The sequence below is a fragment of the Psittacula echo genome (genome assembly GCF_963264785.1).
Source record: "Psittacula echo genome assembly, chromosome: 27".
Classification (NCBI taxonomy): Eukaryota; Metazoa; Chordata; class Aves; order Psittaciformes; family Psittacidae; genus Psittacula; species Psittacula echo.
The window spans coordinates 2142447-2161805 of NC_137762.1; the positions used below are offsets into that span (position 1 = coordinate 2142447).

At 60.2% G+C, this 19359-nt stretch overlaps 1 protein-coding gene across 1 annotated transcript; it reads left to right on the top strand.

The window, feature by feature from the left end:
* Positions 1-7197: 7197 nt before the first annotated feature.
* On the top strand, positions 7198-8193 carry NEUROD4 (neuronal differentiation 4; the record flags this gene model as incomplete). The annotated part of the gene is made up of 1 exon (XM_080635345.1): positions 7198-8193. The coding sequence occupies one exon, from the start codon at positions 7198-7200 to the stop codon at positions 8191-8193; it is 996 nt and encodes a 331-aa protein (XP_080491471.1).
* Between the last annotated feature and the right edge of the window lie 11166 nt (positions 8194-19359).

Below are 19359 nucleotides of genomic sequence, written 5' to 3' on the forward strand. Positions count from 1 at the left end.
TTTCCCTTTCCCTTTCCCTTTCCCTTTCCCTTTCCCTTTCTCTTCCCCTTCCCTTCCCCTTCCCTTTCCCTTTCCCTTCCCCTTCCCCTTCCCCTTTCCCTTCTCCTTCTTCTCCTTCCCTTCCCTTTCCCTTTCCCTTTCCCTTTCCTTTCCCCTTCCCCTTTCCCTTCTCCTTCTCCTTCTTCTCCTTCCTTTTCCCCTTCCCCTTCCCCTTCTCCTTTCCCTTTCCCTTTCCCTTCTCCTTCTTCTCCTTCCCTTTCCCCTTCCCCTTCCCCTTCTCCTTCGCTTTCCCCTTCCCTTTCCCATTTCCCTTCCCTTCCCCTCCTTCCCCTTCTTTCCCCATCCCCTTCCCCTTTTCTCTTCCCCTTCCCCATCACATCCCTCTTCTCCTGCTCCTCCTCCTCCTTCTCACCCCATCCCCATCCTCCCGCAGAGCCCGGCTGAGGGCGCATGGACCAGACACAAAACCTCCTCCAGGCTCTGAAGGCTTTGGGACAGGCTCCAGGTAGCTCCCAAGAGGCTCTTTGCAGGAATGCGGGGCTGTGGAATGCCGGGGGCAGCGTCCATCCCCAGCCCTGGCACCCCAAACGTGCGCTGTGCCCATGTCCTGCACCCCAAACCCCCGCTGTACCCCAGGGCTGTGCCCATGGCCTCAGCTTTGCTCCCTATGGAGCATCCCCGCATGGACGAGCTGCTGCTTGCTCCCTATTTAAGGGGACCCCGGGATCCGGACCCCCTGGAGCCGGGAATGCCGAGGATTCCCACCAGCAGATGTCAGCTCCCGCCAGGGGATGCGGATCCGCAGCCAGCGCTCGCTGCGCTCCCACCGAGTCCCTGCCGGGATGGACACGGGGCTGCAGATCCCATGGGATTAATGGGAACCCGGCAGGGATTTGGGGTGCAGGACACGGGCACAGCACAGCCCGGAGGGGGGGGATAGAGGGGAAACTGAGGCAGGGAACATGAGAGCCCTCAACACAGGACCCTCTCTGTGCCCCACACTTGGGGGTCCGGGGGGCAGGAGGAGTTGCAGGGATTGATGGGGCCATCGTGTCCCCCCCCCGCCATGTCCCTTCTCCATTGAAGCACCCTCTCATGATGCTGGACCATCACGATGGGGCTTGGGAGCACCCAAAACGGAGCTGAGGGGTCCCCAGGGCCAACGTCCCTTTGTTCCAGCCCCATCCCATCACCTCTCCGGGTGCCACCGTCTCTCACAAGCAGGGTCAGCTCCGTGTCCCATTGGAGCCCTGGTTCCTCCGTAATCGCGTTCCCCAGTGTGACGTTAACGAAGCATCCCGGGAGCAGCTGCCGGGTTTAAATTAGATCCCGTTAATCCACGGTAATGGCCGCACGGAGCCGGGAATTCCAGCCCAGATGGGCAGGAAGTGGCATTCCCACTGTTGACACTGGGAATTACCCTCCCTTCCCTTGTGGCCCCTGTGAGATGAGGGGATGGAGGGATGCTGGATGAGGGATGGCAGCCCGGGGTGATGGTGGGACACAGGGGGCACGGTGGGATGAGTATTCCCTATGTCCCATCATTCCCAAATGGTGCTGTGTCTGGGACCATTTGAGTGGTGGCTTCACCCCCTTCCCAAGTGGAGCCTCATTGAGGTGGGGAATCATGGAGGGCGAGCATCATCGAAGTGGAGAATCCTTAGGTAGAGCATCCTTAGATAGAGCATTGTTGAGGTGGAGCATCCTGAGGTGGAGCATCCTCAGGTAGAGCAACCTTAGGAGGAGCATCCTTAGGTAGAGTATCATTGAGGTGGAGCATCCTTAGGTAGAGCACCAATGAGGTGGAGCATCCTTGAGGTGGAGCATCCTTAGGTAGAGCACCAATGAGGTGGAGCATCCTTAGGTGGAGCATCCTTAGAGCATCATTGAGATGGAGCATCCTTAGGTGGAGCACCCTTAGGTAGAGCATCATTGAGATGGAGCATCCTTAGGTGGAGCACCCTTAGGTAGAGCATCATTGAGGTGGAGCATCCTTAGGTGGAGCACCCTTAGGTAGAGCATCATTGAGGTGGAGCATCCTTAGGTGGAGCATCATTGAGGTGGAGCATCCTTAGGTGGAGCACCCTTAGGCAGAGCATCATTGAGATGGAGCATCCTTAGGTGGAGCATCCTTAGAGCATCATTGAGATGGAGCATCCTTAGGTGGAGCATCATTGAGATGGAGCATCCTTAGGTGGAGCATCATTGAGGTGGAGCATCCTTAGGTGGAGCATCCTTAGAGCAGCATTGAGATGGAGCATCCTTAGGTGGAGCATCATTGAGGTGAAGCATCCTTAGGTGGAGCATCCTTCGGTAGAGCATCATCGAGGTGGAGCATCACCAAACCCCAGGCTGCATCCCCAGCACATCTCTAGGTGTCATGGGGACCATGCACTCTCTTGCCCATGGTCTGCACTGCTCAGAGCCCCACAGCAAAGAGGGAAACTGATGCTCGGGATGCACAGGGATGATGGAACAGTGCAGGGTGATGGGGACCCCTGAGCTGAGGCTGCTGTGGGGTGATGCGCTGCTGGCCGGAGCCACCAGTGCCTGGGAATGGAGACCTGGGGAGGGATGTGGGGTGATGAGACGAGGATGGGGGGCATAGGGTGGGATGTGAGGACCCCTGACGGATGGGAGGGCGAAACAGGGATGGAGGACACCCGGAAGGGATGGAAAGTCCACCTTGGAGACCCCCAGTGCCACCCGGGATGGGGATGGGGGCTCTCCTTGCGCCCCAGCCACAGCCCCCCCACTCTGCCCACCCCGATGTCCCCATCCCGGTGTTCCCAGCCCTTGGGCCGGGGCTGGAGGCGGGGATGGGGATGTGGAACACGTCGTGAGCCCGGTCCCGGGGGGGGCCAGCGCCAGCAGATGCCGAGCCCCACACAATGGGCGGAGGCAGCGGCACAATGCTCCCGCCATCGCTCCGGGGTCATTCCCGTTCCCAGATCCCGGAGCTAACGATGGCAATGGAAGGAGGGGGGGGGGGGAACCTTTCACTGTGTCCCCCCCCATCCCTGGGGCACCCACCGGCCCCTTTGTGCGGGTGCTGGGACCTGTTGGAACCATCTGGCAGGGAGGGGATGGGGCCGGGGCCGGACGTGGCAACAGGCAGATTTATTGGCCGCAATCTGTTCCTGCTTTCCCCAGCCTGGAGCCGGGAATGGAGCCATGAATCCATGAATGAGTTCCTCAGTATTCCCGCTAATCCCGGGCCGCCGGAGCCGCGGTCGCCAGCGCTTGGGATGATGGTGAAGGGTCCTGCGGGCTGGTGCCTGCATCCCTTGTGTGGATCCTATGCTGTGATGCTGAGATCCGGGATCAGAGACTGAGCAGGGATGGAGGGAAAAGGGGGGGGGGGGAAGACTTTTGGGGTGACATCAATGTCCCCCCCCACCTGTGTCCCAGCACCGGTGTCATTGAAGCAGTGCCTGGACAAGGGTGAATGGTGGCACCCGGGTCTGGCCCCCCCCCAGCCTCTGGCACTGTGGAATGGGGCGGACTCACCCAATGGAGGGGCTGTCCTGGTGCTGGGTGAGCTGGGAGCCCATCAGGGTGCTCAGCCGGGGTCCCCATCCTAAGGTGCTCATCACAGGGTGCTCTTCCAAGGGTGCTGGTGCAGGGATGCCCATCCAGGAGCCCCCATGTAGGGGTCCGCATCAAGGGATGCTCATGTGGGGGTACCCACCCTGGGGTGTCCATTTAGGGGTCCCCACCTAAGGGTGTCCATCTACAGATGCCCATCCTAAGGTGTTCATCCCAGGATGCTCTTCCAAGGGTGCTGGTCCAGGCATTCCCATTTAGGGGTGCCCGTGCAGGGGTGCCCATTCAGGGGTCCCCATCCAGGCTGTCCATTCAGGGGTGCCCATTTGGGTGTCCCCATTCAGGGGTGCCCATCTAGGGATGCCCATCCTAGGGTACTCATCCAAGGGTGCTGGTCCAGGGATGCCCATTCAGGGGTGCCCATTAGGTGTCCCCATTCAGGACTGCTCACCTGTGGATGCCCATCTTAAGGTCTTCATCCCAGGATGCTGATATAAGGGTACTGGTCCAGGGATGCCCACTTAGGGGCGCTTCTCCAGGGGTGCTCACCCAGGGCTGCCCATTTAGAGGTTCCCTTCAAGGGGTGCCCACCCAGGGGTTCCCATTTAAGGGGTCCCCATCAAGGGGTACCCATTCAGAGGTGCTCCCCTATGGATGCCCATCCTAAGGTGTTCATTTCAGGGTGCTGGTCCAGGGCTGCCCACCCAAGGGTTCCCATTTAAGGGGTCCCCATCAAGGGGTACCCATTCAGAGGTGCTCCCCTATGGATGCCCATCCTAAGGTGTTCATTTCAGGGTGCTGGTCCAGGGCTGCCCACCCAGGGGTTCCCATTTAAGGGGTCCCCATCAAGGGGTACCCATTCAGAGGTGCTCCCCTATGGATGCCCATCCTAAGGTGTTCATTTCAGGGTGCTGGTCCAGGGCTGCCCACCCAGGGCACCTCAGCCCCTGCATCACCCACCCGAGGATGCTCATCCAGGGACACCCACCCGGGGTAGCCCCAGGGTGCACCTCCGGACACCCCCACCCCGGCCGCTGCCGTCGGGGCCCCGGTGGGGCTGCGGGAGGAGCCGGGCCCGGGGCCTCCTCCCCCCGTAGGAGGAGCCACTCGGGACCCGCGGCCGGGCAGGAGCCGCCGGCAGCGTCGGGCTCAAAACCGCCCGAGAGCGGAGCCGCTGCCGGTGCCGCTCCGGGGCTGGAGGCGCGATGCGCCCGGGCAAGTGATGGCGGGGACTCGCTCCGGTGCCCAGGTAAGGGCGGACACGAAGGTGCGGGGACACGAAGGGATGCGCAGACCCCTCCGACGGGGCTCAGCGGCTGCTCGGTGCCCCCCGGTACCCGGGGATGGAGCGGGAGGCTCTGCCCCGACAGCAGCGGGACCCGGATCTGGGGGGGTCTGAGACCACCGAGGGGGGAAACCGGGAGTGCTGGTGAAGGGTGGGATGGAGCCGGACCCTCCCGGGGTCCCGGGGATGCGGCTTCATCCCGATGGGGTGCGGGATGCGGGCATCAGGGGGACCCGAGCTGAGGGAGCATCGGGGCTGGGCATTGGTGTCGTCCGTGCCACGTCGGGGCTGGAGGTGATGAAGGTGAAGGAGGTGATGAAGGGGCTGGAGGTGATGAAGGTGAAGGAGGTGATGAAGGGGCTGGAGGTGATGAAGGGGATGGAGGTGATGAAGGGGCTGGAGGTGATGAAGGCGAAGGAGGTGATGAAGGGGATGGAGGTGATGAAGGGGATGGAGGTGATGAAGAACCTGCCCCAGCCCCCGACTTTTGTTCCTCTTATCCAGATGGGGCAGCTCCTCAAGCACAGCCCCATTCCCAGTGAAGCATCCTCTGGGATGCAGCCAGCACTCAGCCAGAGCCCAGCGGGTCCCCTATAGCTGAGCCACATCCCGCGGTATTCCCAGGCAGGATACAGGGCGGAGGACTCAAATCCTAATTTCCATGGTCTCCAACTGTCCTTTTTTGGGGAATCAAGACGGAAACCACGGGAGGGTTGAACCCAAATTCCTGGTCCTACAGGAAAGATGAAGGAATTGAACCCCCTGGTTTTGGGATGGGAGCCTGGGACACAAAGGGAAAGCGCCGGATGGGCTGAGCATTCCCGACCTGAAAAGGAAGTTTTTTGGCCACAACGGGCTTTTTCCTGCCTTGGGTTTCTTCTGGTTCTTTCAGGTGATGTGGGATGCAGGGAAGAGGAACTGGATCCTTATGGTCCCTTCCAACCCAAACCATTCCATGATTCCATGAAAGATCCAAAACAACGGGGCTGGAAAAGCTTCTGCTTCCCGCTTCCAAAGCTTCCTACTTGGGAAATTCCCGGGGTGACTCCATCAGGCACTTTTCCCACTTTTTTAAACACATCAATATTCCGGAGAAAAGGAGCAAAATCCCTAAAAATTAAAAGTGGATTTCCAAAGAGAAAACCTTCCGAAGCTCCATGGGAATACCGCGCTGTGAAACGATGGGAATGGGGAGGACACTGGGCTGAACCCAGTGATTTGCTTCTGGGGTGGATTCTGGTGCATGGGATGCACCCAGATGGATGGGATGGGATGGGAGCTGCAGGCAGGGATGCTTGGGGATGGATCCTTTAGGATCTGTCCCAAAGGATGGAATGAACGTGCTCCTCAGGCTGCCTTGGAGCGGATCCGCAGCCGTTTCAGGGCTGCTCTCATCATGCAAAGCCTTGGGGATCCCAGAAGGAATTTGGACCAGCTCCATTCATCCCAAAGCTGGTTCTTCAGCACCTTCACCCACCAGCATCTCCCAGACCCCCAGTGCTCCATCAGCTGGGGCTCCCTGGTCCTCAGGGATCCACTGGCTGCGAGCAGCAATTAACACCCTAATCCAGCCTCAAGCCGCATCCCGCGTATTAGAAGTGGGATTTTCCACATGGAATGGACAGGGGCCACGGAGCCAGGGCTCGGGCAGCGCTTGCAGCAAAGCTGCTTACATGTTAAGCTTTATTAAATGAGTCAGGCACGATGACAGGGTCTGGGGGCTCGGCACCATGAATCCAAAGCTGGTTTGTGTGGGGTGACTGCTCCCTACGGCGGAGCAAAGCGAGCGTTCAACCACAGGAGCATCTCCAGAGGCTTCCCCATCGCCCTGTTGCAACCCATAACGTGGTGATCGGGGTTGAAGCCGTGAGGGGAGGGATTCATCAGTGGGAATAACCCCAAAATTGAGCTGGTGGAAGCTCAGAGCCCTGGAAAAGGGCTGCTGGGCCCCAGGGGTGGCTTCCCAAAGCATTCACCAGAGGTTACTGTAGATGGATAAAGAGGTAGATGATGGATGAATAGGTGCTATGGGTACCATTAGTGGACAGAAAGGAGCTGATGTCTCTGGGGGATGATTCTGATACTGTAGATGGATAAAGAGGTAGATGATGGATGAATAGGTGCTATGGGTACCATCAGTGGACAGAAAGGAGCTGATGTCTCTGGGGGATGATTCTGATACTGTAGATGGATAAAGAGGTAGATGATGGATGAATAGGTGCTATGGGTACCATCATTGGACAGAAAGAAGCTGATGTCTCTGGGGGATGATTCTAAGCTCAGCCCCTAATGCCTCCCTTACATTGGGTGACTCTTCTGCTGCAATTCCTTGACATCTCCTTGTCCCTCTGTTGCAGAGATCAGAGATGACCAAGACTTATGCCAAGCCCAAAGAGATGGCAGAGCTCGTGAGCACCCAACCCTGGATGGACGAAGCATTGGGCTCCAAGGACGAGCTGAAGGCAGAGGACAGCAGGCAAGGTCCTTTCGCATTGATGTCTGCCTTGAGCGAAGAGCACAACAGCATCGAGGAGGAAGAGGAGGAAGAGGACGATGGGGAAAAACCCAAGAGGAGAGGACCAAAGAAGAAGAAGATGACCAAGGCGAGGCTGGAGCGGTTCAGGGCCCGGCGGGTGAAGGCCAATGCCCGGGAGCGCACGCGGATGCACGGCCTCAATGATGCTCTTGACAACCTGAGGAGGGTAATGCCCTGTTATTCCAAGACCCAGAAGCTGTCCAAGATCGAGACCCTGAGGCTGGCAAGGAATTACATCTGGGCTCTGTCCGAGGTGCTCGAGACGGGGCAGACTCCCGAAGGGAAGAGCTTCGTGGAGATGCTCTGCAAGGGCTTGTCCCAGCCCACCAGTAACCTGGTGGCCGGGTGCCTGCAGCTGGGACCACAGACCCTGTTCCTGGAGAAGCACGAGGAGAAGGCCCCGCTGTGTGAATCGGCCGTATCCAGCCATTCCTTCAGCTACCAGTCCCCGGGGCTCCCAAGCCCACCCTATGGGACCATGGAAACCCATCTGCTGCATTTAAAGCCCCCCGCCTTCAAGAGCTTGGTGGATGCTTCCTTTGGAAACCATCCCTCTGACTGCACCACTCCTCCCTATGAGGGTCCCCTGACGCCGCCCCTGAGCATCAGTGGGAACTTCTCCTTGAAGCAAGATGGGTCTCCAGACCTGGATAAATCCTACACCTTCATGGCCCACTACCCCTCGGTCAGCCTGGCTGGAGCACATGGACATGCCTCCCACTTCCAAAGCGCGATGCCCCGCTACGAGATCCCCATAGACATGGGCTACGAGTCCTACCCACAGCACGTAGCTCCTCCCCAGCTCAATGCCATCTTCAATGAGTAGCAAAGCAGAGGTAGACCCCAATCCTTGCTGCAGAGAGTCGAGCATCGTCGTGGAGCTGGTTCTAGGATGGACACAACTGGGAGGTCACCACTATGGGGTGAGAGGCTTCTGAGCATCTCTGCAGGACGTGGCTGGGGAAGGCTCAGTGGTCCTCCTGTCCTACCCCAATAGGTGCCACCGTGATGATCTTCTCCCCCAGAGATGCTCATGAAGGTGGCTTCACCCTGCAGGACTTGATGCACTCCAGCACTTGGGATCAGCCATTGCCAAGACATTGCAACTCCTTTCCCTCCCTCCTTGGGGTTGTGGGATGTGGGTCTCACACAGGTGGAGACAAGCCCTTTCTGCCCCTCGGGATGACCAGTTCCCATTCCACACGCTCTGATGGGGCCGTGGTTTTCCCAGTTCAGGGAATGATCTGGACCACTTGCAGGAGACCAACACGGTTGCTCCTCCTTGAAGCTTTATGTTAGCTGCCGCTGCACCATCCACGGCCGGCGTGGTCCAGCAGGCTCGCAGCTTCTCCATGATGGTCCCTTCACCATGCTGAGCCCCAGACCTCGCTTGTGACCCACAACCAGCATGAGAGGCTCAGCACGCGGATCTTGAAACCTCTTTATGGGACTCCTGATCGTTCAGAGCACAAAGATCCCTGCTGGAAGAGGAGCTCTCACTGAACCCTTGCTCCTGCTCCACATCTTATGGTTCGTAGCATTCTCCATCCTGATCCGTGTCCCGAACACATCCTGCCAATGGAAACGTGTCTGATTTTCCTGGATCATTGATGATTTATCTGAGTGGGGGGGGGTACCATTTAGTTCCTTCCATCCCACATGGAATAGGGAACGCGCTAAGCAGCCTCCTTTCCCAGTTGGCTCCCAGGTGCTTAGCTGGCGTTAGCGTTGTGGAGATGTCCCCTTTGCAGTGCTCTTGCTCCAGGGTTATTTATTAGCCATTATTTATTTAATTTATTCTTTTCCTGCCCGTTTTCTAGGGGTGAAACCAAGAATTCCACTGACTTTAAGGTCAAATCCCGTCTTTAGGATGGTCGTTGGTTGGATTTGGGAAGCCCGGCAGCTCCCATCTCATCCCTTGTATTCCCAGATGAGCAATAACTTCCAAAGCCTATGCAACTATTTTTGTCTCCAAGAAATCCCAGCCCCCTATTTTTGATGTCCCATTGGCCCAGTGGCCAAAGCTCCTTGGTTTTGTATGGAGTTGGGAATCTGGAGATGATCTGAGCTCCGGAATTCCCTGCCCGGCCCCTGGGTCCCCTCTGGGCCCTTCTTCCCTTTTGTACTGAGAGCAAACGTTTATCCTTTTGTAAAGAAAGCAGATTTGGGGGTTTTAGCTCTAATAAAGTCGTGGTTTTGTTTCAAGCAGCATCACCCCTGGGTCGGTGTCTCCTTGTCTGGGGTCTTCAGTGCGGTGCTGGTGCTGGTGAGGGGCTGCTCGGGGGGACCAGAGCATCCAGACCCCCCATTGTGGGCTCCATTCGGGATCCCTGACCTTGGGGCTGGGCTCCATGGGCTGCTGGTGGCTGGTGCTGGCCATGGGCCACAGTGGGAAGGTCTCTGCCTATCTGGTGCCTGCATTCATGGGATGCACGTCATGAACGTGCGCTCACACGCATGTAAAGGCACATGCACACATGCACAGACACATATGTGTTGCTGCAGCACATGGACATCACCCACATGTGGCACAGACAGGATGGTTTGGGGAGTAGGATGGGGACGCACCTATGTGGGGATGCATCTACATGGGGATGCACCTAAATGGGGATGCACCTACATGGGGATGCACCTACATGGGAATGCATCTACATGGGGATGCACCTACATGGGGATACATCTATATGGGGATGCACTTACATGGGGATGCATCTACATGGGGATGCATCTACATGGGGATGCACCTACATGGGAATGCATCTACATGGGGATGCACCTACATGGGAATGCATCTACATGGGGATGCACCTACATGGGAATGCACCTACATGGGAATGCATCTACATGGGGATGCACCTACATGGGAATGCATCTACATGGGAATGCATCTACATGGGGATGCACTTACATGGGGATGCATCTACATGGGGATGCACTTACATGGGGATGCATCTACATGGGGATGCATCTACATGGGGATGCACCTACATGGGAATGCATCTACATGGGGATGCACTTACATGGGGATTCACCTATATGGGGATGCGCCTACATGAGGAAGCCCCTTCCTGGGGCTGCACATACATGAGGATGAGTCCCATCCTGCCCCGCTCTGTACCATGGGCTGGGGGTTACTGCAGCTTATGGAAGACTCTTCCCACCATCCCTACACACCTCCATGCATCCCAGACTTACACACATCACACGCAGAGGGGGCTGTGTGGTACCCACCCCTGACCACGCACCCAGGTCAATGTGACCTCATGGTGATGCTCCGGGTACAGTGGGACAAGGAGAGCGGCTGCTGCCCGCTGGTGCTGGGGCTCCAGCTGTGTCCTGGCCCTTCTCCTCCTGGTCGATGGCCAAGCCCTGCTCGGTGCCAGCTCCCCGGGGCCTGTGTGTGCCCAACAGCCGGGAACTGGCTCTTGCAGCAGCTCCAGCCCGTGCCAAGAGAGCCGGGAGGCACAGCTGGCGAGGGAATACCCCTGTGTGTGTGCAGCGGGGCCGGCACAGCTCCATGTGGAGGAAATCCCACGTGGATCTGCAGGACACGGAGCCTGGAGCGGCGGGGATGGGCTGAGGACCGGAGCCCTCCATGCACCGTGGGATCGGGTTGGAAAAGAGCTTCCAGCTCAGCAAATCCAATGCCAAGGCCATCACTGGCCCATGGCACTGAGGCTTCCAGAGCAGGGCAGAGGGGGATTGGGGAGAAGGATGAAGTGCTACGGGTGGCATCCTCCAAATAGAGCCCGTGGTCCTTCCTCACCTGTATCTATAGGGCCTGTATATGTGCTGCCCAGGACTGGCACAGGCTGGGATGGGGCGGGTCCATCTTCCACCCCACATCAGATAGGGAGAGGCTGGGACAGGTCCCATACCCAGGAGGGAATGGGACTGGGAATGTCTGGATGTTGGGAAGGGCACCGATGCTTTTCACCAGCCCTAGTGAGGACCCGCATTGAGCTATGGATGGATGAGTAAAGGGCCTTCAGGTGGGGTCCATTATGTAGCCCTAATGAGCAATTAACATTCCCTTGTTAAAACCTGCCCCTTCCCACTGATGGCATCGCTGAGGTTGGAGGATGCTCTTCCTATTGGGAGAAGGGGCCAGGGAGGCCGGAGCTGCTGCTGGGATCCTCTGTGGTCAATCATCTCCTCCACCATCTCCAGTTGCTGGGTGAGCACTGATTTGGGATGCAGAGACAGCTCCAGGTGCATCTTGGGCTATTAAAGCTTTGCTTTGACTGCACCAGGGTCTCCATCTGGGTCCAGATCCGACAGCAGAGCCAGCCCCATCCTTGGGGAGCTGACCAAAGCCCAGGATCCCTCTTTTAAGGATCAAAGAAGGAAGAAGCCATTGGGGACCATACAAGGAGAAGGGCAACCATCAGAGCTGAAAGGGCCAAGCGAAAGCAACCTCCTACATGGTCCTCTCTGTGCAGAGAGGGACCCAAGAGAGGGATGCATCATCCCACACAAAGCATTCCCATGGTAGAGGTTGAGGCTTGGTCAATGGCGCTGGTGTCCATGGAGGACCTCGCATTGGGAAAGCCGCAGTTGGGAGCAGCTCTTCCCAGTGCGGGTCCTGCCTCCAAGCTGTCCTGGTTTCCAGAGCAGGGAGGGGGTGTCCGGAGCTCAGGAATTGCTGAGCCTGGATAAAGCCTGGATTTAGAGCTATAATTCTGCTGTTGGTGGTAATCCCATAACCCCAGAGCCGCTGAGCTCCGCAACGTGCCCAGCTCGGGAACCCTCCAGCCTTTTCCCACTAAGCCGCAGTGTCCGGCTGTTCATTCCCGACTTAATCGTCTTTGTCCCCTTGGGAACATCAGATTTGGGCAATGAGCTTCCTGCTCCCATAGGAGAGGAGCCAAGTGGGGTCCCAATGGGATCAATGTGGTGGCACCGTGCTTGACCCCCTGGGATGCAGCTTGCCTGCATTGGGGCAACCAAGGCAACCATGTCTGCACCTTTAGGACCAGCCTCTTCTTTCCATGATTCCAAAGTCCTGGACGTGAATGTGTGAGTGGGTAACTCCTATGGATGGGGCATCCCCATCCCTGCAGCATCCAGCATCTTCCAGTGCATCCAACCAGCATCCCACCAAGCAATGCTGCAGCACAGGAGATGGATCCTAAAGGGGTTACAAGGTGCCACCATAGCCGAGTGTGCAGGAGCTAGGGTGGACCATGGGCTCCATTCGGAGGATGCCACACGCAGCGCTTCATCCTTCTGCCCCGATCCCACTCTTTGTCCTCATCTGGAAGCCTCAGGGATCGCATTTGCCTCATGTGGGATGTTCCTGAGATGCCCCTTGGATGGATGCTGGTGCTCGGGCAAGAAGGGATGGGAAATCCTGTGCCAACAGCAAAGCCTGTGGGGATGGAGCCGCTCATCCCGGAGCTACGGGCAGGGATAGGCACCGGGAATGTCATCACCCCCTTCCCTATGAGACATGGGAGAGAGCGGCAGTGATTGACCACCCCAGCCCCACACACACAGAGCTCGGGGGGGGGGGTGTGTGTGTTTATCTCTCCTAATACAAGTTCAGGGCCCCCCCCAGCTTAATCCGCAGCAGATAAACCAACAGCGGGGAGATCTGGGGCTATTGACGGAGCCTTGCTGCCGGGGCCAGATTAGAGCTGGGTTTAACGGCGCGGCCGGAGGGCTCGAGGGGGCTTTAATCAGAGTTTGAACAGGAATAATCCCATCTTGAAACTCATCCCGCGGCCGATCCCTCCCCAGCCCTAAGCAGGAGGGAGCCCCTCGCAGGAAGAGGCCGCCGGGGGTTGTTTCCAGCCCAAATGGTCCCGGGGATGTGAGCCAAGGGCTGGATTGGGCCCCTGCGCCCATGGGATGCTCAAGGCAGCAGCGGCGCTGGGGGTACCTGGATGCTGGGGGGCACTGAAAGGCAAAGTGGGACCAGGAGCAGCCCAGCCCCGAGGACCAGCCCCAGATAGGAGCAATTCCCTCCCCAGTGAGGGATCCAGCTTGGAAAAGGCTTCCCAAGGGAAGTGATGGAGTCACCATCCATGGAAGTGCTCCCAAACCGTGTAGCCGAGGCCCTCAGCGCCATGGCATCCCAGCAGCAGCGCTGGGCTGTGGGCAGGATGGAGCCCAGCAGCAGCGCTGGGCTGTGGGCAGGATGGAGCCCAGCAGCAGCGCTGGGCTGTGGGCAGGATGGAGCCCACTGAGGGCAGGATGGAGCCCAGCAGCTGCACTGGGCTGTGGGCAGGATGGAGCCCAGCAGCAGCACTGGGCTGTGGGCAGGATGGAGCCCAGCAGCAGCACTGGGCTGTGGGCAGGATGGAGCCCACTGAGGGCAGGATGGAGCCCAGCAGCTGCACTGGGCTGTGGGCAGGATGGAGCCCGCTGAGGGCAGGATGGAGCCCAGCAGCAGCGCTGGGCTGTGGGCAGGATGGAGCCCAGCAGCAGCGCTGGGCTGTGGGCAGGATGGAGCCCAGCAGCAGCGCTGGGCTGTGGGCAGGATGGAGCCCGCTGTGGGCAGGATGGAGCCCAGCAGCAGCGCTGGGCTGTGGGCAGGATGGAGCCCGCTGTGGGCAGGATGGAGCCCAGCAGCAGCGCTGGGCTGTGGGCAGGATGGAGCCCGCTGTGGGCAAGATGGAGCCCAGCAGCAGCGCTGGGCTGTGGGCAGGATGGAGCCCGCTGTGGGCAGGATGGAGCCCAGCAGCAGCACTGGGCTGTGGGCAGGATGGAGCCCAGCAGCAGCGCTGGGCTGTGGGCAGGATGGAGCCCGCTGAGGGCAGGATGGAGCCCAGCAGCAGCGCTGGGCTGTGGGCAGGATGGAGCCCGCTGTGGGCAGGATGGAGCCCAGCAGCAGCACTGGGCTGTGGGCGGGATGGAGCCCAGCAGCAGCACTGGGCTGTGGGCGGGATGGAGCCCAGCAGCAGCACTGGGCTGTGGGCGGGATGGAGCCCGCTGTGGGCAGGATGGAGCCCAGCAGCAGCGCTGGGCTGTGGGCAGGATGGAGCCCAGCAGCAGCGCTGGGCTGTGGGCAGGATGGAGCCCAGCAGCAGCACTGGGCTGTGGGCAGGATGGAGCCCGCTGTGGGCAGGATGGAGCCCGCTGTGGGCAGGATGGAGCCCAGCAGCAGCGCTGGGCTGTGGGCAGGATGGAGCCCAGCAGCAGCGCTGGGCTGTGGGCAGGATGGAGCCCAGCAGCAGCGCTGGGCTGTGGGCAGGATGGAGCCCAGCAGCAGCGCTGGGCTGTGGGCAGGATGGAGCCCAGCAGCAGCCCCACATGAACCCCAGACACAAACCACGCCAGGCCTGACCCGCGGGCCCCCGGGAGCATCGCTGGCAGCTGGGCTGGGATCCAGCCTGGAGCAGGGGTTAATGAGGCGGCGGGGCCGGGAGCCGCAGCGGCAGCGGCCGTTATTCCATATGGACACGGTGCCGGGGGGGGGGATCGGCACGTGCCGGCCTCCTGCCTCGCCTCTGGGGGTCCTGAGCCCCCTCTCCTCTCGTGTCGCCGCAAGTGACACAAGATGCAGGGTGAGGTCATTGGTGCCCCAGTCTGGAGCTGGTCCTTCCCTGCATCCCTCTTGCATCCCTTTAACAGCCCTCCTCACATCCCTCTTGCACCCCTCTTGCATTCTCCCTTTATCCCCACCACCTCCCTCCTGCATCCCTCTTCCACCCCTTCAGCACCTCTCCCCACATCCCTCTTGCACCCCATTTGCATCCCTCCCCTTACCCCTCCAACATCCGCCCCACCTCCCTCCTGCATCCTCCTTGCATCCCTTCAGCATCTCTCCCCACGCCCCTCTTGCACGCCTTTCACATCCCTCCCCTTATCCTTCCTGCATCCCTCCTGCATCCCCCCCACATCCCTCCTGCATCCCTCTTCCACCCCTTCAGCACCTCTCCCCACATCCCTCTTGCACCCCTTTTGCATCCCTCCCGTTACCCCTCCTGCATCCCTCCCGCATCCCCTTCGCATCCTTTCAGCATCCCTCCTGCATCCCAGAGATGCTCTTGTATCACCAAATAAACACCACTGGGGTAACCCAGGACCCCATCGTGTCACTTAGAGGGGTCCAGGACCCCTCAATGCTGTGCCCACGGTGTGGGGTTGGGGCTGGACCACAGCTGGGTCCGGCCGTTGAGCAGAGGTCGTGGCTCCCGAGCTCCGGGTGATGGCCAGGAAGCCGCTGGGCCCCTTCCCCACCTCTCTGTGCTGCCCATGGGGCCGCGGAGCAGCCAAGTGCTCCCGGCGAGGCTGGCGCAGGCTGATCCCATCCATCAGGGGGGTAATGAGCTATGAAAGTGTGGATTCAATTAAGGGGGATTGCGACGGAGGCAGAGCCAGAGGGAGAAAGGAGCCGCTTCCCTCTGAAAGGGTCCATCTGTGCCTCCGGCTCCCCCTTTGTGCTCCCTCAAAGAGCCGGAGCAGCACAAAAGCGGCTGCATCCCGCTGCGGGATGCACGGGGAGGGGGGGGAAACTGAGGCACGGAGTGATGCTTATAGCACCCGTGGCAGGGCTTGGGCTCAGCGCCCTCGGTGCTGGCTGCAGATCTCCGTTGCAGGTGTAATCCCAGTGGAGATCATGGGATCAGGGAGGATGGGGAAAGACCTTTAAGGTCATCAAGTGCAGCCATTAGACCATCCCATCCCGCCAGCTCGGATGTGGGATCACGGTGGATAAAGGAGGGTTTGTGGCATCTTCCCCTCTGCATCCTCATCCTCTTAGCGAAGGCAGAGCCGGGTTTCTCGTACCAGATGTGGCCGGAGTCCCATCGGGGTAGTTAGGGCCATATCGCTTACGGAGGGGATTAGAGCCACGCTCCCCAAGGCCTCTCGGATTAGGCTCTAATGCAGCAGGCTCTGCCTTCCGCGCCCTCCGAGGGAGCAGTGCCCTCCTCATCCTCCCTCTGCAGAGGCTCCAATGATGGTGGTACCCAGGGCCTGGGCTGTGCCAGGGGGAATCCTGGAGGGATCCCTTCAGAAAGCTCACCTATTTCCAAGGGTGAGACCCAGTGGATGAGCTGGGGTAGGGAGCTGCATCCTGCCTGCATCCCTTCAGCATCCCTCACACATCTCTGTTGCATCGCTCCTGCCTAACCCTTCAGCATCCCTCACACATCCTTCTTGCATCCCTCCTGCATCCCTTCAGCATCCCTCTTGCATCATCCTGCATCCCTCCCCCATCCCTCTTGCATCCCTCCTGCACCGCTCCCGCATCCCTTCAGCATCCCTCACACATCCCTGTTACATCCCTCCTGCATCCCTTCAGCATCCACAGGCCACAGAGATGCTGCGAGGGCTGGAGCAGCTCTGCTCTGGAGCCAGGCTGAGAGAGCTGGGCTGGGGCAGCCTGGAGAAGAGAAGGCTCCTGAAGGGGAGACCTGAGAGCAGCTCCAGTGCCTAAAGGGGCTGCAGGAAACCTGGAGAGGGGCTTGGGGCAAGGGCCTGTAGGGACAGGCCAAGGGGAATGGCTTGAACCTGCCCGAGGGGAGACTGAGATGAGCTCTTAGGCAGAAGCTCTTCCCTGGGAGGGTGCTGAGGCGCTGGCACACACTGGGGGGACACAATGGGACCCATCACCCCCACTCTGGGGCCAGCTCGGGGCATGCCCCAACCTCCCCTCCACCCAATGAGTGTGGGGCAGCATCCCCATGAGCCCCCCCCATGGCTCAGCTGTGACAGAGACCCCCGGGCAGCCCCATGGAGGGAGGACCAGGGCTGAGCATCCCTCTCCGGAGCTCCCCAATGGGGCTGCGCTCAGGTGGGGGACGCGCTGGCACAACGTGTCCCTGTGTCCCCCCCCTCGAGAGCCAGCCTTGTCCCCATCAGACACAGAGCTGGGGGGCCCCGGGGGCCCCGCGCTGGCAGCAGATGGCTGGAGGCAGCTTGCTGACACCTGCCCCTCCTCTCCACCCCTCTCCTTGCCCTTCCCTTTCTTCTCCGCTTGTTTTGTTCCCATTCCCAATGCTCCGGGTGGAAGCGGAGGGTCCCAGAGTGCTGCTCCCTTGGGCCAAAGGGAGCCTGTCCCTGGGGTGGGATGCCAGGATCCGAAGGGATGTGCTGGCCCCAGAGAGGAGCAAGAGGCAGTTGGGATGAGGGGGATGCTGTGGGGGATGCTGCAGTGTCTCTGACAGGGGGTTTGGGGTATTTGGGGTACAGGGGTCCCCACTGATGGTGATCCCTCAGTGGGATGACCGGGAGCATCCTGGCATCAGGAGGCTGCTCCCTCGTGTCCAAACCGATGCAGGGAGAGGTCCCATTGGAGCAGCAGCAATGGGTCCCCCTCAGTCCTCCTTGCTCCCAAGGGGTTCCTTTGGGGTGCAAAGTGCAGGGCAGCTCCCCAGCATCACCTGAGCATTTCCAAGTGCTCCCAGCACTAAACCCAGCACCACAGCAGCATCCCAGGCCCTCTGTGAGGTTTGATCCCCATTGATCCCAGGAATGGGAGCTGGAAAAGCATCTTCCTAACAGGCAGCGACTGTGGGGCACGGAGGAGCTGCGAGCATCACTTGGGGGCACCGGAGTCCTCCAGTGCAGAGAGGTTTGGTACCAAGGAGCAACGGGGGCAGGAATGGGAATGGGCTGAGGGATGCAGGACCAGGAGGAGGAGGCGGGTCCTGTGCCAGGGCAGCCCCGCAGGCAGCAGCCGCCACCCGCTGCCTCTTGCTGGCTCCGGTGCTGTGGGGCTGCAGCGAGGATGAAGGCGCCTGGAGCATCCTCATCCCGCGGCCCCATGCAAAGCACCCCATGGCACCCACAGCGGCACAAGCCCCACGGCTCCTGGGCATGGGAGAGGAGCGATGCTCCCGCTGTGGGACGGGACCACCCCAGCTCCCCCCAATCCCCCTCTTCCCTCTCTTTCCCATGGAGTTTCCATAAATCAAGCCCTGGCATCCCCCCCCCCCCCCCCCATTCTCCTTCCCCTGCGGCGGGTTTGGGGGTCACCGGTGACCCCTGGCAGATGGCGGGGGATCTCCCACCCCTTCCCAAGGAACTCTTGGAGCCGACCATCTGTCAGGGAGCTCGAACCTCCCTGCTCCTGCTTTGGGAGCCTCCGTGCAGCATCCGCACCCTGGGACCCGGCTGCTGACAGCGCAGGCAGGAGGGGATGGGGAGGGGGGGGAAGAGAAGAGTTGGGGGGGATGCCCTGCCCTCTGCCCCCCCCAAATCCATGGGGTGAGAAGGAGAAGGGGAGGGATTATAAGGGAGAATCCCAACGCATCCAATGGGGTTGCAGGGATCTTGTCCCACGCATGGAGCATCCTTCCCCTGGACCAGCCTGGGGGCGGTGGATGGGGTTGGGGCATCCTCGGGGGGTCCCCACCACAGTGGCCCTCCCGCCGTCCCCAAGGGGGTTTTGGGGTTGTCCCCAGGAGCACGGTGCTGAGGCAAGCACCTGAGCTCTGGTTGTGGGGCTGGGGGTCTCTGGGGAGCCCCGACCCCAGAGAGGGGCACATCTGGGTGAGGGTGAGGAGGCTCCCACCACAGACCCTCATCTCCTTGTGATGGACCCCGGGGGGAGGCCACCTCTGCGATGGAGACCGGGGGACCCGGTTGGGTCCCCAGGTGGGGCAATGCAATGGGGCAAGACCCATAAGCGGCTCCCAAGGCTCAGAGACCGCAGGGAGCATCCCGACAAAGTGGGAGCAGGGATCCTGGCTGGCAGGAGCTTGCTTTTCCCAGTGCCCTCATCCCCGCATCCCGCTCCAGCAGATCCATGGCAATGAGGGGCTGCTCCCTGGGAGCAAGGGGGATAAACGCGGGTTTATTTCACTCCTGGGTCCCGCTTTGCACCCCAAGTCCCTCCTGCTCCTCTGCTGCAACCAAGGGATGCGGCGCTCAGTGGGACCAGGGCTTGTCTCCATCCTCCTGCTCGGCCACCACCGCCCTGCCCAGCAGCACCAGCGCTGGTCCTGCCCCCGTCCCAGTGCTGCCCAGTGCCATGGACACTGGTGTGGGGCAGCCCCTGGCCCCGGAGCGGGGCTGCAGCCGTTCCCTCCCCACCGGC